At 39.3% G+C, this 22,683-nt stretch overlaps 1 protein-coding gene across 1 annotated transcript in view; it reads left to right on the top strand.

The window, feature by feature from the left end:
- Positions 1-362: 362 nt before the first annotated feature.
- DCT (dopachrome tautomerase) overlaps positions 363-22,683 on the top strand; it is a 27,168-nt gene continuing 4,847 nt past the window's right edge. The window contains exons 1-5 of the mRNA XM_012647343.1: positions 363-612; positions 1,331-1,497; positions 3,901-4,080; positions 5,974-6,109; positions 21,898-22,099. Of these exons, the coding sequence (XP_012502797.1) occupies positions 475-612; positions 1,331-1,497; positions 3,901-4,080; positions 5,974-6,109; positions 21,898-22,099 (823 nt within the window). The 5' untranslated portion in view covers positions 363-474. The remainder of the gene's footprint in view (positions 613-1,330; positions 1,498-3,900; positions 4,081-5,973; positions 6,110-21,897; positions 22,100-22,683) is intronic.

Below are 22,683 nucleotides of genomic sequence, written 5' to 3'. Positions count from 1 at the left end.
TTGTCTGATTAATTTCTTTCTATTTTTAGTAGAGACAGGGTCTCGCTCTTGCTCAGGCTGGTTTCGAACTCCTGAGCTCAAACAATCCGCCTGCTTCGGTCTCCCAGAGAGCTAGGATTACAGGCGTGAGCCACCGTGCCCGGCCTAGAAAATGTCTTTTAAAAATATATTTCATTTAGGTCTTAATGATCCATTCTTTTGGATAGTCTATTTCGTCTTCGTGAGTTTTTGCTTAAAACAATTAAGGGGCTCTTAACACTGAAAGTGACCTGAATTTCCTAGATTTCTTGTGGAAATCAAAGTTTTGGGAGATGAAGAAGAGTTTATGCTAAAAGTGCTAGTTGCTTCTGAAATTCCTGTCATTGTTCTTGCTTTTGGAGAGATAAATAAATAAATTTTTTTCTTATTAAAACGTCACGGACTTATTGGCTCTGTAGATGTATCCCAGGTAAGGTGTAACATTTAAGGAATTCTATGCTGTGGTCTCTAATATGTTTCCCAATTATTTCAGGACCAGGGCGTCCCTACAAGGCTATAGATTTCTCACACCAAGGACCTGCCTTTGTTACCTGGCACCGATACCATTTGTTGTGGCTGGAAAGAGATCTCCAGGTTGGTCAAAGCCATACAGTTAGTACTTTTAAGCTAAAAAATATTTTGTTGTATATATTTAAGGTATACAACATGATGTTTTGATATACTTATCTTGATATACATACACATAGTGAAGCGATTACTGCAGTCAAACAAATGAACATACCCAGCATGACACAGAGTTATCTCTTTGTGTGTGGTAAGGAGTACTGGAAGTTTACTCTTTTGGCAAATTACCAGTATACAATACAGTATTATTAACTGTAGTCCTCATGTAGTACATTAGATCTCTAGACTTATTCATTTACATAAATGCAACTTTGTACCTTTTGGCCTACTTACTTCTTCCTACCATTTCTCCTTGCCCCTGGTAGCCACCACCATTTTACTCTCTGTTTCCGTATGTTCGTTTTCTTTTTTTTTAAATTCCATATATAAGTGAGATCATGCAGGAATTTTCTTTCCATATCTTGCTTATTTCACCTAGCACCATGCCTTCCAGATTCATCCATGTTGCCATGATTGGCAGGATCTCCTTTTTTAAAGGCTGGATAATATTCGATTACATACAGCATATACATATATTTATACACATCCCAATTTCTTCATTTATGCATCTGGTACTTTTAATCTTGCTGTACATTTGCTGGAGACCCAGATCAGTCTTGGCCTCGTATACTTTCTTCTTTTTTCTGATGGCTTGAGTTAAATGACTGGGTCTGCACTTTGCTTTTAGCGACTCATTGGCAATGACTCCTTTGCTTTGCCCTACTGGGACTTTGCCACCGGGAGGAACGAGTGTGACGTGTGTACAGACCAGTTATTTGGGGCAGCAAGAGGAGATGATCCGACTCTGATTAGTCAGAACTCAAGATTCTCCAGCTGGGAAATTGTCTGTGACAGGTAAGGACATTTGTGTACCTGCAATGGTATCCGGAGACTGTCTTTTCTGATGTCTGAGAGATGGAGAAGTCACTTTATAGTTCTAGTTCTAATGCATGTGGGGTTCTGTTTTCATGTTTCTGAAAACAGTTTTCCTGTGGGAGGTGGAATTTTTAAAATTCTAAGCTCTAACAAAAAAAATAGATGTATCAAAATCACATTTGTGACTTGAATATGCTTGGCCATCATTTTGAGATCAACTGTTTTAAAATTAGGAGTAGTGCCTGCATTCAGCCAACATTTGCTAAGCACCGGCCATATTCTAGGTGATGGAATACTGCTGGGGATACAAAGATGCATAAAATGGAGCCTCCCTTTTGAACATCACTGGGTATTAACAAAGAGAGAGTTCTTGCAAACAAGTTACAATTCAATGTGAGAAGTGCTATAATAGATCTGTGTGCAAAGACAGGAGAATTGGAGCATGTCCACAAGAGGCAGAGACAGTGGTTCTGAGATGGAAAGGGCCTCAGACCTCAGGCAGCTGTAGGGGAGGAGGAGGAGAGTGAGAGGGTGGTGGATGAGTCCTTGATGGCAGGATCATCATGTATGAAACTGGAAAAGTCTCTGGAAACAGCCTGGGATGGCTGGACCACTGGATGCTGGTTAGTTGAGCAGGACAGGGGCGTGGGACTAGGGAAGGGTGGTCTCTGAACCACAAAAGACCACATGAGCAGGTAGGCGGCCCACAGCCCATGAAGAACTCTGTCTTCAAAGACACCTTGGATTTGTTTCTCTTTCCTGGCACACGTCTCAGAAAAAGATTCCGTAGGAGGCTCCCCTGCCTTCCTTTATTCCATATTTTTTCTCTCTAAAATCCCCATGTTTTTGACCCCACTACTCTCCCCTCCTGGGTCCTTAGAGTGCTCCTGGACACAGAGCCCCGCTCACCCTGGGTCTTCACTGCCTGCGGCGGCTCGTGTTTCCAGGGGCCTGGGCCCAGCTAGCGGGCACCTCGCCTTCCACATCCTCGCATTCCCTGCAGCCCTGGGAACAGCGCTCCACGCACAGGGACGTCAGCCGTGCTTTCTCTCTGACTTAGCTCAATTCCATAAAGCGCCATTGCCCATCACGCCTCGGGATAGGAATAGGGGGTTTGTGAAAAGAGATTTCTGATATCAAATAAATTTAGAGATGACTGAGTTTAAAGGTCTTTAAACATTTTTAGAATGCCTTTGAGTCTTCCATAGATAAACATATTATTCTTCTTCAAGAGGAGCCTAAACTTATCTGACCCTGAAACTCTTATTTTTTTTTTTTTTTTTTTTTTGAGACAGAGTCTCACTCTGTTGCCCAGGCTAGAGTGCTAGCTCACAGCAACCTCAAACTCCTGGGCTCAAGCAGTCCTACTACCTCAGCCTCCCGAGTAGCTAGGACTACAGGCATGTGCCACCACACCTGGCTAATTTTTTTTTCTATATATTTTTAGCTGTCCAATTAATTTCTTTCTATTTTTGGTAGAGACGGGATCTCGCTCTTGCTCAAGCTGGTCTTGAACTCCTGAACTCAAACGATCCACCCGCCTCGGCCTCCCAGAGTGCTGGGATTACAGGCGTGAGCCACCACGCCCGGCCTCTGAAACTCTTATTTCACAGCCCATCTCCCTGGGACACACTTTGGAAATGGCAGCCTTGGAGGCCTTTTCTTGCTTAGTGTTGGGTCCTGGCCCCTTTCATCCTCGAGGGTCTGTCGATTCTATTCTCACCTATCCTCTATATTCCATCTCCCATTAAAACCCACACAGTAACATCTTTAAAATTTTATCTCTGCCAATGAAATAATGCTCTGGTGGTGAATTCCGGGCCACAACAGGCATGTAGGATATAATGTTTTATGGCACCTTCTCAGCTCTGTGCTCATCATGTGACTATTGATACCCTATTGCCTTGGAACAGTTTCCAACACAGTGTTTCTTCTAATACCTCCCGTCTATATGGTTCCATCGCTTTTACTCTGACCTTCTTTGTTTGCCTAAAATGCTTTCCTAGCTTTACAGACCACTTCCGCCAAAACTGGCCCAGCTCCGCATACTATGGGCCACCCTACTCTCTCTTCGGTTACTCACCATTCAGATGCACACAGTCGGCGTCACTATCTTGCTTTGTACACCTCCTCAATGTCTTTCCAGTGGAGTGGTAATCATTATTTATATTTATGCCTGTATTCATATTTGGTGCACCTACATTTTTGAAATGTCTTGATCCATCATGACTTTTGGGGGTAGTACTTATACCGCATGTTTTTGCCCCTTGTAAGGTAACTGTCATAAAATTTTACCCTGACTATGACCTCGATGGATTTGCTTGGTCCAAATTTAGTGTCCTATCCGCTATTCTACTATTGTTAATCTCTTACGAATCTTAGCTTGGATGACTACAACCGCCGGGTCACCCTGTGCAATGGAACCTACGAAGGTTTGCTGAGAAGAAATCAAGTGGGAAGAAACAGTGAGAAATTGCCAACCTTAAAAGACATACAAGATTGTCTGTCTCTCCAGAAGTTTGACAATCCTCCTTTCTTCCAGAACTCTACCTTCAGCTTTAGGTGGGTGCCCTGAGCTCTGCGGGACTGGCATTTAGAATACTTGCAGATTTTCACACCTAGGGTTGTAACAGACTGGAAGGAAATCCAGGTCTTGTGAGGGATATACAAAGCTAAATAATGGAATGAGACTTCATAAGAGAGGTTAGAAAGGAATTAATGTTAGGAAAATCATTATCCATCTATTGTAACTAACCATGTAGTTTTAATATCTTCTAACCTAGCTGGTCAAAACCATCCTCTGTATCTCTAATTTCTGCACATATATAGGTACAATCCGTGGAACCAGGGTACTTTTTTAAATATAGCGGTTTTTAAATACCCATGCTTTTTATTTTTCTTTTCATTCTTATTTTTTAATGTTTCATTAGAAATTTATCAGCCATAGACCTTAATATTGGGGTCTGAGGTCTCAGAGGATTATTGAGGACTAAAGCCAACTCAAATTATAGCATTGCAGTGACATTACAATATTTAAAAAATTTAAAGACCAACTATTAGTTTTCTAACACCAAAAAAGACTTTACGAATGATGAGAAATATGTATATAAATAAGATTTTAAACAAAGATGGATAGGGCTTCCAAAAAGGAGTGGTAGATAGATTCATGGTCTTCTCCAAGACTGGATTTTCTCTCTGTGTATAAATTATGCAATTTGTATGGGGCTAGGAGCAGGATAGGCTGAACGCAAATGTAGAGGTTGTGCTAAGTGCAGCAGGTCTCAGAGTTTGTCCTGGGATTGGACACAGGCCTCGGAGCAGTGTCAAAGGTAGGTAAAGGGTAAAATTTAAGATTATTTTGAAAAGCAATATGCATTAGTTTTTTGTTATGACAAAAATGCTATTAAAACAGATTGCATTCCCTATAGATTTGAGTTAGGGGAGTAGTTCTTAAAATATGGTGCCAAGACCACCATAACTGACAACATTTGAGATTTGATTAGAAATGCAAATCGTGAAGACCCAGCCTGCACCTACTGAATCAGACACTCTGAGAGTCGGGCATGAAATATCTATTTTTCTTCAGTGATTCTGAAATTGGAGGATCACCAAGTTAGAGCATTCATAATTAGAATTTCCTGAAACTGGGGAGGGAGAAAGAGAGAAGGATAAGGGGAGGTTGGAGATATGTTTAGAATGCTGTATACACTTCAGTCAAGCTGAAGGTCTATTTAGTTGAGAAATAGGCATATAAGATTATACGTTAAATCAAAAACCGTGAATTGATCATAGACCATGTGCTGGGCATGGTACTAGCCCTGGCAACAAAAAATCTGAGAAAAACATAGACCCAGCTCTCTAAGGGCAAGAAAGACAGATAAGAAGGTAAATAATTGTCCTACAGTAAAACGAGAGATATAATTCAACTGAGCAGGTACAGAAATAGCATTGATTACGAGTTCCTTCCCCTTGACTGGGTGTGGTGGCTCACATTTGTAATTCTAGCCCTTTGAGAGGCTGAGGCAGGAGGATTGCTTGAGCCCAGGGATTGGAGACCAGCCTGGGCAATGTAGTGAGACCCCATTTCTACAAAAAACTAAAAAATTAGCCGGGCGTGGTGGCACACAACTGTAGTAGCAGCTGCTTGAGAAGCTGAGGCAGGAGGAGCACTGGAGCCCAGGAGTTTGAGGTTGCAGAGAGCTGTGATTGCACCACTGTGCTCTAGTCTGCAGGGTGGCACAGTGAGACCCACAATGTCTCTTTAAAAAAAAAAATTTGCTCCTCTTATAGAGGATGATCATTAAAAGTTGGGACTGATTCTCAGTTTATTAGCTATGACAGAGCTTCTCATATCCTTACCCAATCTCAAATTGGAAGACTATCATCTAGGCTGGAAACAAAAAAAGACCTTTATTAATCTTTGCCTGTTGTCACTGACGCATTGGTTTCTCCCAGGAATGCCCTGGAAGGTTTCGATAAAGCAGACGGGACCCTGGACTCTCAAGTGAGGAGCCTTCATAATTTGGTTCATTCCTTCCTGAACGGGACAAGCGCTTTGCCACATTCAGCTGCCAATGATCCCATCTTTGTGGTATGTTCAAAGATTCAGAATAGATGAAAAATTTTCTACATACTATGTCAGATTTATCTGTTTTTCAATAAGATTAAGGTTTGGTGGTGACTTATTCTCTGTGTGAACAATGTGATGTATGCAAATATAAATTAATTTTAGTCTACACCGTAGAGATGGTTAGATAGCATTCGAAGCCCCTAATCAGAAACCCGTGCTTCAAGGATGGTTAGCGTTTAGATGACCTTAGACAGGAGTTTCCAGTCCAGAGGTGGATTCATAAATTAGCATAATGATAAATGATTTTTTGCTGGTGAAATGAGTGGTGTTGTAGTGCATTAACTCGTAAAAACCACCATCAATGTTACCTGTAGGAAAGCAAGGTTCTGTTAGCCAGAGAAGGGGAAGAGTGGGCCAGGCATGGTGGCTCACACCTGTAATCATAGCACTTTGAGAGGCTGAGGTGGGACTATCGCTTGAGGCCAAGGAGTTCGAGACCAGCCTCAGCAAGAGCGAGACCTCATCTCTATTAAAAATAGAAAAATTAGCTGGCCATGTGTTGTATGCCTGTAGTCCCAACTACTAGGGAGGCTGAGGCAGGAGGATCGCTTGAGCCCAGGAGTTAGAGGTTGCAGTGAGCTATGATGATGCCAATGCACTCCAGCCTGTGTGACAGAGCAAGACCTTGTCTCAAAAAAACCAAAACAAAACAAAAAAAGAAAAAGAAAGAAAGGGAAAGAGGAGATAGAAGGAGTGCTGGACAGACAAAAATGACAAATTCCTTCAACAATGGCATTAATACAAAAACTCACATTTGATGTCATTTAATTTGTTAGTCAGATTCATACCTCTGAGATGAAATACAGCCATTAGAGGACGTTGCTATTGACTCAGGAAGAGCCTCCTGGCTGTTTAAAATTCAGTGTGATGCATTCCCTTGGTAGATTTGAGTCTGATTTTTCACTTTAAAACAAAAGAAAAAACTGAACAAAACCTGACAACGAAATTGTCAATTTTAGAATTCTGAGCTTTATTAGTTTTAAAATAGGTTCCCAGGGAGTCTCCTAAGACAAACAAAATGAGGACGTGCAAGTCAGGGCCGCATCATTCAGCTACCCCATCAGTGCCCTGCAGCCAAGACTATGAACACAGCCGCAGCTGAACACGTTGGGGTCATTACTCCTCGTGGGGAGACAATGGACAATGGAGGGTCTCGGTCAGTGGGTGTTGGAAAGAACTGAAAGGATTTGGCCATGTGCTGGGTGATTTGGGGGAGGATTTTAGGAAGCTTTGCTCTGGATCAGATGCCGTCAGGAGGAAGCAGGGTTAACTATGATCATGAATCTCAACACAGTAATTCACATCCAGAGGTAGGCAGGCCAGACTGAGGCTAAAGCCGTAACTGGTAAAACAGAAGCAGTTGCTCAAATTAGCCAAGAAAGGGGATGTCGAGCCTTTTGTGGCTTGGCCAATGCTCATATTTTGTGTGTGCTCATACCTGTAATCATAGCACTTTGAGAGGACAAGGCAGGAGAATCGCTTGAGGCCAAGGAGTTCGAGACCAGCCTCAGCAAGAGTGAGACCTCATCTCTATTAAAAATAGAAAAAATCAGCCAGGCATGGGGGTGTGGGCCTGTAGTCCCAGCTGCTAGGGAGGCTGAGGCAGGAGGATCGCTTGAGCCCAGGAGTTTGAGGTTGTTGTGAGCTATGATGATGCCACTGCACTCTAGCATGGGCGTCAGAGTGAGACCTTGTCTCAAAAAAACCAAAAAAAAAAAAAAAAAAAAGGGAAAGAGGAGGTAGAAGGAGTGCTAGACAGACAAAAAGGACAAATACCTTCAACAACTTTTTATGGACATGGTTATTAAATTCTCTCTCTTTTTTTGTCCTGATCCATCACGATCACAGAGTGGCCTTGTCAGATATTGATGTTCTATGAAATTTGTTATGTCCAACAGGAGGACGCGGTAATATTAAATAGTACCAGGCCAGCTCCCAGATGTCCGCTTGTGGGACTGCTTATTTTCTTCTTTAAGTACAGCTCATGGAGTTGGCTTAGGAGGTTTAAACAACATAAACATTCCTGTTCCAGCAGCTGAGTCCCAACACCGTGTCTACTTTAGAGACACTTGACTCACCATCATCTATTTTGACATTGTCTGTCTTCATAGCTGTATGTCTAGATAGATGGTTTTGGAGCAATTACAAGAAGAAATTTTACCTCTTTTCCTTTTTTATTTTGCTAGTATTTTGAGTTTATATTATTATCCACTTAGATTTTACTGTAGTCAAAAATGCTATTTTTTCCAGAAATTTCCTCACCTTAATGTTAATCTTAGCAATTTGTCTTAATTTGCTCAAGCTGCCATAACAAAATGCCACAGATTGCTTAAACAACAGAAATTTATAGCTCTCAGTTCTGGAGGCTGGAAAGTCTAAGATCAAGGTGTGGCTGGCTTGGTTCCTGGTGGGGGCTCTTTCCCTGGGTCTTCTAGCTGTGTCCTCACCTGATGGAGAGAGAGAGAGGGAGTAAACACTCTCTGCTGTCTCTTCCTTTTTTGTTTTTTTAAAGACACAGGGTTTCTCACTCTGTTACCCAGCTTAGAGTGCAGTGGTCTGGTAATAGCTTACTGCAGCCTCAAACTCCGAAGCTCAAGCAATCCTCCTGCCTCAGCCTCCCAACAGCTGGGACTACAGGTGCACACCACCACACACGGCTAATTTTTCTTATTTTTTGTGGAGATGGGGTCTCACTATGATTCCCAGGTTGGTCTTGAACTCCTGGGCTCAAGTGATTCTCCCTCCTCCACCTCCCGAAGTGCTGGGATTGCAGGCAATAGCCACCGCACTCGGCCTGCTGTCTCTTCTTACAAGAACACTAATCCTTTCATAGCACCCACCCTTATGACCTCTTTTAAACCTTAATTACCTTCGTAGAGGCCCTATCTCCAAATACAGTTACACTGGGGGGCTAGGGCTTCATCATATGGATTTGAGGGGAACGAAATTCAGTCCATACATAGCACGATGCATGCTCAAACCATCAGTTTCTGGCAGTTTGTTTTTCTGGACTCCCGGGAGGCTTCATGACATAGTAAAAGAGTCCTGAATTACGAGTCAAATCAGTTTTATTTGGTACTGACTTGTGCAATATTTCGAATGTAATTGAACTGTGCAGGGCCTCTGTTTCCCACTCTGCAAAGTACAGGTCGCATGACCTGATCTGGTGGTGAGAATGCTGTGCTCATTAAAGTGACTGTTAGTAGATTAGGGCAATATGAAGTTGCTCTAGAAACTGTCAAGTACATTGTGAATGCTACCATAAAAATAATAATGTGTTTCATGGTAGTCAGTGGGAAAGAATTAGAGAACCGTGTGTTGGGTTTGAAATTCCAAACCTTAATTAAGTTTCCTTTTCTGGTTCTCCAAAGCATACAGTTGTGTCCTAAGGCGATTTACTAACAAGCACAAAGTCAGAGTTATTTCAAAGGTGATTTATTATTTTTACTCAACCCAGGGTACAAAAGAAGGAGCCATGAAGAGGGAGAATAAAAGTGTAGCTTCCAATGATGCTGAGCTTTCTGGGACTCCCAGATAGATGAAAGCATGGTCTGCTGAGATGCAAGAAATCCTGTGATGGAAGCAGCTGGGAGAGCTGTTCCTTCCTTCTAAAAAAATGTTTCTCCCCTCATGTTTGTGTGGTAGCAATAAATAAAGGGGTTGTCAGAAGTATGGACTGATGGTCCCAGACTCTAACAAGGTGGGGGCTTTTCTGAGAGTGTGCCATCTTGGCTATTCTCTGGGATCCTGCATTGTTCAGTGGTTCTAACTTGATATTTCAGATCACTTTTCTTGCTACTACCTCAGCCATCAGTTTATGCCAAGTATTTCTCGTGTCTGCTTTCTTTGCTGTATATCCGTACATCTATTTATCTATACTATACATCTCTAATCAAATTTTTAGTAAAACATACATTGCCAAATATATAATTTATGCACACAATCCGTAGTCATAAGGAAAAATGTCAAAATACTCCTTATTTAGTACTCCAAAATATTATAAGTAGAACAGTGGAATCCTCTGATAAACTGAGGATTATACTCTAAACCTTTCTTTCCCACTAAAGGTGATGTTAGTAATTTGATTTTCAACATCTCAAGTCTCCAGGATTGCTAAATCTTGTCTCTTTCTTTTTAGGAAGCACACTAAGTGTACAGGGGCTGGCAACATTTTTTTATAAATGGCCAGATAGCAAATATTTTTTAGCTTTGCAGGCCAGATGGTCTCTGTTGCAACTACTCAACTCTGCTGTGGTAGCGTGAAAGCAACCATAGATAATACATAAGCTATTGAGTGTGGTGTTCCAATAAAACTTTATTTACAAAAACAGGCTGTGGGCCTGATTTGGCCCTCAGGCCTTAGTTTGCCAACCCCTGCTCTAAGGTATCAATGTCTCTTCTTTGTAGTAGGGGTATCTCTTTAGTCATACTTCTCTTCCTGTTCTAGGTGGAAGCCCACATTGCACCTTTATGGATGAGAAAGTCCATGACTCACATGTAGTTCAAAGAGATTAGGTGTTTAATTGTCTTTTGTCTTTATTACTTTGAATGTCTTTAATATTTAAAATTTTGTTTTTCTTTGGTAGTATGTGTCATATACACATACATAAACAAAAAGCCACAGCTTTTTTTTTGAAGACACGGAAGGAATAATGTTTTGGCACTAGTTCCAGAACTCACCATTACTTTAGGCTATTTTCAAAGAGTTTTATGTTGAAGTCAATTTGGCCTTAAATGATTTTTCACATACTGAGATCCAGGTTAAAGCATTTCAGTTAACAGAGTTATAGCTTCTGGAATTTCAAATTCATGAGGCAGTTCATGCAAATATATTGCACATGACATTTATTAAAATTATTTTTTGTGAAATCTCTTCAAGCAATAGAGGTATAAAGTTGTATGTGATTACAATAATGAGCAAAAGCAGGCAGAACATTAAAATACAGGAAAAACTCTGAACCAATCTCTGAAATTCTAATAATTCCTAAGGTAATTGGAGCAAATGCACACATTTATCCTGGGAAATAAGATTAGGCCACAGAAATGCTAAGTGCTGTCTTCAATATTAAATTTAGATATAATCCAGAAATGAAAAAAAAAAAAAAGCCCAACAGACTGTAAAGTTAAATAGTTGAGTTAACTGCCAAGAAAGAAACTATGTTAGACACTAGGAATTTTCTTCCTAATTTGTAAAGATACTATTCTTAAGAACATATTTGGATGTTATCTTTTTAGAAAGTATATTTGGTGAGTTCTAAGTTCTTTCAATTCTTCAGTGGCTGGGAGTGGTCTGTAAGTTGCACAGTTAATACTCACTGAACAGTCTGTGCTTAGTTTCCACTTTGAACATTGAAATTCAGAATGGATTAGGACATAGAGGTAGCCTGATTACCATTAGTATTTTTTAACAATGCTAATTGATTGGATAAGATAGATCCATCACTTTAGGAATACACAGCAAGAGAAAATGAATTTCTAAAAACAAATTTCTAATGAACTACACAGTTCCCTTCTGATGTTACTGTTTTAGGCTACAATAGAGTTAGTGAAATCAAAAGGTCACAATAACAAGTATAAAATACTACTGAGTTAGTATGAATTTAGTTGAAATTTTTAAAAAGAAGTATAGGACATTGCTTTTTCCCCCCAAGAGTGAAGCACTTAAAAATGGATCCATTTTATTCTTCTTTAAATAAGAAAAATCATAATTGGGCTAATATTTTTAGAAATTAAAATAAAATTATTTTTATGTAAAATTTTTATTTTTAGTGTTTTTAATAGCTTTTATATTATTTATAATTACAGAAATATTGGTGAAAAAGTTTTAGAATGCTTATATTCCATTTTAATTTTTCTGCCTATTCCTTTCATATTCTCATATGTTTTATACAGTTACAACTGCAGTCATCCTCAATGTCCTGAGGATTAGTTCCAGAACCCCACCTCCCCAGGATACCAAAATCTGCAGATGCTGAAGTTCCTTATATTTGCATATAAACTATGCACATCCTCCCATATGCTTTAAATCATCTCTAGATTACTTATAATACCTCATACAGTGTAAATGCTATGTAAATAGTTGTTATTCTATATTTTTTATTTGTATCATTTTTTATTATTGTATTGCTTTTTGAATGTTTTTAAAAAAGTATTTTCAACCTGGCACTGTGGAACTCATGGATATAGAGGGCCATCTGTATAATGAAATCTTTTAATCTTAAAATCTTAAAATAGAAAATACAAGGCCAGGCGCCATGGCTCACACCTGTAATCCTAGCACTCTGGGAGGCTGAGGCGAGAGGATTGCTTGAGCTCAGGAGTTCAAGACCAACCTGAGCAAGAGCGAGACCCCGTTTCTACTAAAAATAGAAAAATTAGTAGGGTGTGGTGGTATGAGCCTGTAATGCCAGCTACTCAGGAGGCTGAGGCAGGAGAATCACTTGAGCCCAGGACTTTGAGGTTGCTGTGAGCTAGGCTGATGCCACGGCACTCTAGCCCAGGTGACAGAGGGAGACTCCATCTCAAAAAAAAAAAAAAAGATAATACACATAAGAGGTCCAACATGTAAAAGGTACAAAATAAAGTCCCTGTATCACAACCATCTCCTAGCTATCTAGTATCATTTTTTCTAATTTTTCAGATATATTTTATAAATATATAAGCAAACATGTTTATATATTTATCCAAATGGTAGCATGCTATAGACACTTTCGTGCCTTCCTTTCTCTTTCTCTCTGTCTCTCTTTTTTTATTTATTCTAAATCATTTCAGTTCATAAAAGGCTTTCTCATTCATTTTTTATGTCTGTATGGTATTCTGTTGCATGGATTTATCCTGAAATGTTTAATTTTAATATTTAAAATTTTTAACCGGTTTCCTATTGATGGGCATTTAGGGGATTTCTGATCTTCTGCTTTACAAACAATGCTACAACGGATAACCTTGAACATGTAAGGTAAATAAAGAGAATAGAATTACTGGCTTGTAGGGTAAATAAATGCATTTGAAATGTAATAGATATTTCTGAAGTGCCTCCAGAAGGTTGAACAATAATATTCTCTCCTAGCACCTGTGTACCAGAGCCACAGTCCCCCATTCTCTCTCATTGTGCTCTCTGTCCCTGTGTCCTCACACTTCTTCATCTCTGTCAATCTTGTAGGTGAGAAGATATTTCAGTGAGTTTTAATTTGCATTTTTCTTCTTGTAAGTGAAGGTCAGTGTGTTTTCACACATTAAAAAAATCTATTTGCATTTCCTTTTCTGTGATGTGTCTATTCATGTAGGATCATGACTTCTGGAAAAAGAAAAAAAAATAAAGCTTCAAAGGAGTCAGAATTAGTGAAAGCAATTTTTTCTTTATGTAAGTGAGTAACAAAATACAACATTCTGTATTGATATTTTATTTTTTTGGAAAACCTCATAATTTCACCATATAAAGATGTATTTTTTTGTGTTCATTGGTTATAGGAAACTAATGTGATCATTTGCAACGTATTCAACCTCTAGAACAATGCTTGGCACTTAGTAAATGCTCCATAAATTTTTGTTAGGAGATGTTATATTGTTGTGCATTTGTTCTGTGACAGCCTCTATGCTAGGTGTTATGCAAACTTTATCTTTTAACTTCACAGAACTATGTATGGTAGACTACTCTCCTTGTTTTAAATATGGGGAAAATAAAGTTAAGAGAGGGTGAGAAATGTGTTCAAGGTCAAACCAACCAAGTGGCTGATCAGACATTATAAGAAAATGTTCCTACCCAAAAATTTCCCTTTGTCTAGTCTTTGAGCTTTTGTCAGTTTAGACAATTCTTAACTTGATCCCTTCATAATTGCTTTTGTTATAGTTGGGGAAATTTAGCACTGTTAGATCATGTTAATAGGAATCAACCCTGATTGGTGAAGGGTGGGTCTGAATAATTTTGCATGGTTTTTGAAATGATAGGGCCATTGGTTTTATCACGAGCATGTATTTATGTTTTTAAAATGCCATGTTTACTTATTTATAATAATATACACTTTTAAAATAACACATATACAGACACAATCTCCTAAGAAGTATAACACCTTGGTAAGTTTTGTAAGAGCCAAGGTATCTGAGAGGGTGCCTGACCACCTGTTTGGAAGGGCCCCCAGAGTGGCAGGATTTATCTGGACTCAGTCTGAGGAATGGTTTTTTCTTTAACTTGACAGGTGCTAAATGTCACCTGAATGGGTTCTTTTCAACTCTAGGCTTTATAAGGATAAACACATACTCTATTGAAAAGAACTAAACCTATAGTAAGGGATGCATTTCATACAATTCATTATTGATAAAGTATAAGCATTGATGTGGGTTCCTCTTTCCTAGAATTTTAATGATTCTGTGGCCAAAACAGCCTGGGAGTAGCTCAGTCTCCATCTAGAATCTCTTCTAACATCACCTTGGTTCTCTCTCTACAACATGTACTGTCTGCTTGGTCCCTTCTTTTAAAGTTGACATACTAATAGCAGAACCTGCCTGTAGTCTTTTGTTTGCATCTCTTCAGAGTTTAATCTTTGAAGGACAAGCTTCCTTCCTCAAGGGTTTAGCAGGTGAATTTCTAATGCTCTAATGCTCTTGATAGAGACATACGCTATTATATCTTTTATACAATGTGTCTCGTATACATTGTATGTATGCATATGTATATTTTGCATACTATGCTATTAGAAAAATTTATGCAAGAGGGTGTTTCCTATGTAACTCTATTAAAATGCCTGGAAACTACTTTCCATTCTGTCTTCTCAGGGTGTGATAAGAGGGTGGCTAGGGAAGGACAGGGAGAGAAAATTATAGCAAAATGGGAAGCACACACCATCCTTGCTGAACACTGCCTAGAAGACACTACAATTCAAATGTCCCTTTTTTCTGTGATTATGTCTTAGTTTGTTCCAGCTGCTATAACAAAAATATTATAAACTGGATGGCTTAAACAACAAACATTTATTTCTCACAGTTCTCGAGGCTGGGAAGTGCAAGATCAAGACGCTGAGAGGTTCAGTGTTGGGGACGTTCTTCCTGGTACAGAGGTGGCCATTTTCTCACTATGTCCTCACATGGCTGAAAGGAAGGAGCTCTCGGGGGTCTCTTTTATAAGGGCACTAATCCCACTCGTGAGAGCTCTAGCCTCATGAGCTAATTACTTCCCGAAGGCCCCACCTCCTAACTCCGTCACGTGGGGGTTAGGATTTCTTTTTTTTTTTTTTTTCTTTTCATTTGTCATTTGATTAGCTGGCTGGGAGGGGTTTAGGATTTCAACATATGAATTTGGAGGGGAAGCGCACACACACTCAAGCTATAGGAGATTGTTTCTTATCTGCCACTAAAATATGCTTTCTATGGAGTACTCACCTCCCTGTGACAGAGCTTAGCCAACTGAGTAGAGCTTGGGTGTTGTTTAACTATTTCATGCCTATTACATATGACTTATTTAGGGAATGTGAAACCAACTGAGTATACATTCCTTCAACTCTTTGGTAGAACAAGATAAGAATAAATAAATATTTCCATACAATAATAAGCATGATTAAATATGTTTTTTAGGAATATACCATTAGAACTCTCTCATCTAGAAATTCTGATCCAATTTTTTATTTATGCCTTCTACCTTAAGTTTTAAATTGGATTTCCCATATGGGGATCTATGTCTATGTCTTACCACGTAACTTTTGAGTGATCACATCTGAATTCTCAGTTCTGATTCTCAGAGGACCAGAGTGGCATCATGTTACCACAATCAGATTCAGTCTGATTACAAATGATCCCTTCTGGATAGTAACACATGACCTCAAATGGTGAAAACCCAGAGTGCCGGTCTTGGATAATGTGCACACATCTTTGTAGCCGGCCTCAGATTTCTGTGGCCCCTTTTCTCCAGATGCAGAATCTCTTCTCATTTCACCAGTGTGGCAGGAATTTGAATTTAGAGCTATCTAGGGGAAAGCCCTTTGATAGTAACTTTATCCTCTAATTATCTTGAAAAAGAGATGCATGCTTTCTTGTACTTTATTTTATTTGTGCTTGCAAGTACAATATTTATTGATTGATTACTTTCTTCTGCAAGGGTTACATTAAAAAATTTTTACTTCGAAAGCTCATATAATCACATTTTCTTTAATATTGCCCCAAAGTTGAAATCTAGCATTTTTTCCTTCCTGTACCTATCCTTATTTTGTTGAAATAAGCTAGAAGAGGTTTGTATACAAAAATTAGGTACCTAATTTCTGAACCACTCAATTTCTAATACCAAAACATAGCTATGTATCTCGAGAGCAGATAAAAGGTAACGACATACTTTTACTTAACTTTTGCTTTTATTTCTTATCCTCAAATGACATTTGGCTTATATAGAGATATTAATTGTGTGCAACAAAGATGCAATTAGTTTCTGAAGAGCAACTCAAAATATCCTGCTGAGAAACAATGTCCACAACTTTAACAAAAATATCTATTCTATAGGTTGTACTACTTCTCCTTCTAGCCTGCAGATATGTTATTGCTTGCAGCAGTTTTATTTATTGTATTCTTTTCATCTTCTCAGCACATACCAGCCTTTTAAGAAATTACATTCTATAAATTTGGTACTCTGTATATAGTTCCTACTAGAGCATTTATTGTATTAATAAAATGTTTTATAGCCCTTCTGAGAGCTATGCTCTCTCATTATTTTTCCCTATTCTTTTATTTCTCCAGTTTATGAATTGTTTGGAGTCTTTTCTCCTCCTTAATTATTTACACTTTGTACAGGGTGAATTCTTGTACTTTCCAAAAGTTATTTGCCTCTTGCAGCACTAAATCTGCATCTTTCTTAAGTCCTGAGAGTCTCCTGTCTCTTGTTCTAATCACAATTTGATCTCTGACTTGAATTCAGACAGTATCTAAAAGTTCATGATCAGTTTAGGACTCATAGGTCAAACTCTATACTTTTTCCCTATCGTTAAGATTTGGGGCTATGGCTTCAAAGTCAATTTTTCTTATTCTAGTTGGCACTGAGAGTTGTATTAATAATTATACTACAGTGTGATAGTATAGAGAAAGCAAAGTATGTAGACTAAGAACTCTGACTTTAGAACAAGACTTCCTGAGTTCAAATTCTTGCTCCACCATATATTAGCTGTGTGATCTTGGGCAAGTCACTTAACACTCGTGTGCCTAATATTACTCATCTATAAAGCAGGATAATACTGTCGTACATTGAATTTGTCCCCCCAAATCCATATGTTGAATTCCTAACCAGTAATACCTAAAAATGCGACCTTGTTTGGAAATAGGGTAGTTGCAGATGTAATTAGTTAAATTGAGATGAGATCATACCGGAGTAGGGCAGGGCCAGTATGAGTGGTGTCCTTATAAAAAGGGGAGATTCAGACATAGACACTTGCACACGTGTGAGGGTGAAGACAGAGATCTACAAACCAAGGATTTCCAAAGGTTGCCAGCAAACTACCAGAAACTACAAAAGAGACGTAGAACAGATTCCCCCTAACAGTACTTAGAAGGAACCAACCCTGCTGACATCTTGGTCTTGGACTTCTAGCCTATAAGTGAGACAACTGTCTCCAACTGTGAGACAGTAAGTATCTGTTGTTTAAGCCACCTGTGTCTGTGGTATTCTGTTGCAGTAGTCCGAGCAAACTAACACAAATGGTACCCACCAAATCAGGTTGTTTTGAGGATTCAATATGTTATTATTGGTAAAGTGCTTAGAATAGTATTTGATGTAGAGCAAGCACTGATAAATAGGAATCTATTTCTTAAGTGCTAGCTGTGTGCCATGTGCTTTCCTAAATGCCTAGCTTTACATGGGTTATATGTATAGAGCATGTGATTTCAGAGATACTAGTAAGCCCCACATACCTGAAAAACGCCAATTCCTTTATTCTTCTTCTATAAGTCCTTGTCTCTAGTTAAAATAATAATAGTACTGATGATATAGTCATAGTGATAACAACTATTTCATAAACATTTCCTACATAAAAGGCACTGTACTAGGTACTTTATGTATGTTATCTTCTCTATCTTCCCAACTGCGATGTATCGGTGTCCACTGTAGATGTTTGCAGACCTCTGTGAGTCCTAGTCTTCAGGTCGGTAGGCTGTGTCCTTCTCAGCTTAGGCCTCATAATTGACCCTCTCCCAGTACCTCTGCTCTCTCATTGAAGACCAGGTAACTCCCTTCTCTACACATTCTGGGGTAAGTGTGAGCCTGTGAGACTATCCTCAGGCTTTTTCCCTTTGTTTTGCTTATCCATTGCTGTATAACAGATCACCCCAACATTTAGCGGCTTGAAGCAACAATGATCATTTCATTTCTCACAATTTGTGTGGGTCAGGAATTTGGGGAGGGCTTGACTGGGCAGTTTTGGATCAGGGTCTTTCAATGCAGTTGCAGTCAGTTGGTGACGGGTATTGGAACAGCTATGGATTGGCCAGCCATCTCTCTTTCTTCCTGAAATCTCAGGAATTCTCCATGTGGTCACTGTGTGTGGGTTGGTTTGGGCTTCCTCACAGTATGGCTGCCTCAGGACAGTTGGACTGCTTATATGATGGCTCAGGGCTCAGGCACAAGACAGGAGCCATAGTACAATTTATGATTTAGCCTCAAAAGCCACAAAATGTCACTTCTGCTGCATTTTATTGGTTACAGGAGAGTCAGAAATTCACCAAGTTTCAAGGGGAGGGCCAGTTGAACCCCAACCTTTGATGAAGGAGTGACAAGATTCTAGAGAAGCATGTGAATCAAGAGATATTGTATGGCCTTGTTTGGAAAATTTTCTCCTGTGTACACCCCTAGGCACTTTTTCTGTTTATCACTTAGGATTTGGTTCAGCCCCTTAGAACAGAAAATTCAAATTACAGAAGCCTGAACAAAAAAGATATTTAATTTTCTCTTATGTAAGAAAGCTCCAGTGGTAGGCAGTTCAGGGTTGGTATAGTATCTCCACAGTTATCATGGACACCATCTGTCTTTTTGCTCTACCATTACTGGTGAATGGCTTTCTTTCTTAACTTCACTTATTGGCTGTAAAATGGCTGCTGTAGCTCCAGCCATCATGCCCATGTTCCAGGGAGCAGCAAGGAGAAATGGAAAAGCAAAAAAGGACATTTTTCAGCTGAGACAATCACCTTTATAAAGCTTTCCTAGAAGTTCCATCCAGTCACTTGCATCTAAATCTCATGGGTAGTTTGGCACATTGCTTCACCCAAAATATAAAAGAAGTTACCAAGGAAAAAGGGAAGAATGGATATTAGGTAAGCAACCAATAGTGCTCGCCACCCTTACACATTCTATCTCTATTACTTGGCCTCCATGCTTCAGGCAAGACCTCTCTTTGAGGCCTTTAGGCTCCCCAGGCTACACGTGGAGGATGAAGCGCCACTTCCATTTCTGGAAACCTTTCAATCCTATCTGGAGTTCCCAGGGTTCATGGCATGATGCACCCTTTTCAGGGACCGACACCAACAACTAATGCTTAGTTCCTTTTCCAGGACTAACACCCCTCGTCAAAGATAACTCTTTCTGATTCTACCCGTGGGAAACATTGATCACTTCCATTATCATGTGTTCCTCCAAAGCTGATGCTTCTGCAAAAAACTCTATGCCTTTCTTCCTTTGGAGCTTGTCTTTCATTACTTAAAGCCAAGATTTTAGAATTTGAAAGTCTTTTATTTCTCTAGAAGCCTGGGTCTTATAACTTGATGCTTTGGTTTTTTAGATGATTACCTGTGCCATGAAGTTTAAAAATCCATTCAGGAAAAAAAATCCTTTCTGTAAGTCACTTGATTTCTTTTTCTATCCTGAATGTAGCCTCAGGAGACAACACAGGTAGAAAGCTCTCCCTGCTGCCTGGAATGGGGCAACTAAGTACAAATAAGAAGGGAAGGAACCTTGCGTGAGATTTGAAAATAGGTACTAAGATAAACAAGAGCAATACAAGGCAGAGGGCAATTCAGTTAGAGAGACTGAGAAGTACAAAAAGCAAAGCATTCAGACTGGGGGCCGTCAGGGACGCTGTCACAGGACAGGGACCACAAGGACTCTGATGCCAGAAAACAGAAGGAAAGGCGCTGCAGACTGAGGAAACACCTTCAGCTAGAAATGGTTCTGTTAGTTTGAATTGTACAAAAAAAAAGCCCGAAGAATTATTCTATCAATTTATTATGAAAGGATTTTTCTTTTTTTTTAGGAGAATCGGTTGATTAACAATGTATATGGGAAAGCAAGTGAATAAGGGTAAACCATTTATGCAAATCAAACTACTTTAGGCCAGTCTCAGTGGCTCACGCCTATAATCCCAGTGCTTTGGGAGGCTGAGGCAGTAGGCTCACCTGAGCCCAGAGTTTGAGGCTGCCCTCCAGCCTGGATGACAGAGAGAGACTCTGTCTCTTAAAAAATAAAATTAAATAAATAAAAACTACTTTGCGTGACACTGTGTCATCAGCCAACAAATACTTACTAAGCATTGAGTCTGCCCAGGTGGCATGCTAAGCCCGAGACTTAAAAGTCTTTATCTTTGACCTTAAGGAGTTAGGGGTCTTGTTAGGGGAAATAGACATACAAATAACAACTTATAGTATAATTTGATCAGTGCTATAAATAAGGTGCAGGGTACAGTGGTGAAAGGAGGAATGAATTCATTGAACAAGTATTTATTGAAAGAAGTACCTCCCTGCCTGCACCTGAGAGACCCTGAGGCGACAAGCCCTGGTGACCTGGGGGGAAGGAAGGCAGACCCTCTCCTGGCCTCGCTTGAACTTCCAGTCTGGGAATGACACAGAAGCTCTAACGGCCAGACATAAAGGCTGGGCTGAACTCTCACTTTTATATCCTGTTGCAAAATCAGGGCTATAAATGTGGAAATTTCACTGTTAATATTTTAATATATGTAATCATTACTGTATTTTAAAAGACTTTAACAGCTTCCTTGAGAAAATTAAAATAAGCAGTATGCATATTACATTTTTAGACTTTCTTTGGCTGGTATAACACCAAGAATTTAAGCGAGAGGGTTATAAAATGAGTAGATAGAAGGGGGTTTCTGGTGAGAAAAATTTGAAACCCCAATTTGAAGATTTTTTCCTCTTCTTTTTCTTTTTTACTGTCCATTTATAATACTGCTGCTGATTGAATGTCTCTTATCTGAAATGCTTGGGAGCAGAAGTGTTTTGGATTTTGGATTTTTTCAGATTTTGGAATTCTTGCATTATACCAGTTGAGCATCCCTAATCTGAACACCCAAAATCCAAAATGCTCTAATGAGCTTTTCCTTTGAATGTCATGTCAGTGCTCAAAATGTTTTGGAGTTTGGGGTTTCCAATTTTGGATTTTTACATTAAGTATACTCAGCTCGTAAGTGCATCTTCTTCTTTCTCTCCTGTTAAACCAAAGCATCTGAATGTTGACTGAAATAGATATCTTTTCATACTCGCCTTTTTCTGAAATTGATAATGAACACATAATGTCGAAGGCCTCAAAGGTTCCCAACTCGATGTTACATCCACAACGTGAACTTTCATTTGTTCATTTCTCCTGTTTGGAGAGAGATGTCTGTACATCCTTGAAAAGTTAACTAAAAATGCCAGTGTATATGCCATTAAGGTTGGATTGGGTATACAGAAGATCTTCACGTGAAGAAGAACTCCATTCCATTTCAGAGAATTCTCCAGTCAGGCTGGTCTGATTAGAACGGACTAATCAATGTTAAACACCTTGTTTGACCCTCTTACAGGTGCTTCATTCTTTCACTGATGCCATCTTTGATGAGTGGATGAAAAGAGTCAATCCTCCTGCCGATGTCTGGCCACAGGAGCTGGCACCCATTGGTCACAACAGGATGTACAACATGGTTCCTTTCTTCCCTCCAGTGACAAATGAGGAACTCTTTTTAACTGCAGACCAACTTGGCTACAGCTATGCCATTGATCTGCCAGGTAACTAACACATCTTCTAAATGGGTGATTCGTTCATCTTCTAAAGGAGCTTTCTTTCTTTCTTTCTTTTTAATGTAAACCAGGACCTTTAATTGGAGCATTCATGTCTGGTTAAGTTTATTGGTCATTTTCTAGAATATGTGTTTTTAGCAAAATGAGCCTTTAAACTACCAATTAAACATCAGAAAAAGAATAGTTAGCTGATTGTTGCTTTAGAAAACTGAAAGTTATTGAGAGATCTTATTCCCCAGAGGAACTATTTAATCCCACACTTGATTTGACGATTCTTTCTGAATTAATCAAAAACAGCCCTCTGGTGGTTTGAAACGCCTAACCAATACAGTAAAAATGAACTAACCACATGTGGACAGGAATTAGACAGACTTAGAGACCATTCCTTGAAGGCAGGCTGGGGTCAGGTGAGCAAGTGCAGCATTTGCCTTGAGCACAAAATTCAAGGGGAGGCCGGAAAACTCAGTAATTGAAGAAAGTAATAATATAATGCAATATTTTTAAAAATAAAAATTCATGAAAAACATTCATGATGAATAACACAACATCAAAGTTTTAAATAAAGTCAGACT

The sequence above is a fragment of the Propithecus coquereli genome, unplaced genomic scaffold, assembly GCF_000956105.1.
Source record: "Propithecus coquereli isolate 6110/MARCELLA unplaced genomic scaffold, Pcoq_1.0 Scaffold262, whole genome shotgun sequence".
Classification (NCBI taxonomy): domain Eukaryota; kingdom Metazoa; phylum Chordata; class Mammalia; order Primates; family Indriidae; genus Propithecus; species Propithecus coquereli.
Note: the sequence above shows the minus strand (reverse complement) of the source record. Positions and strands in the feature narration are given on the sequence as shown.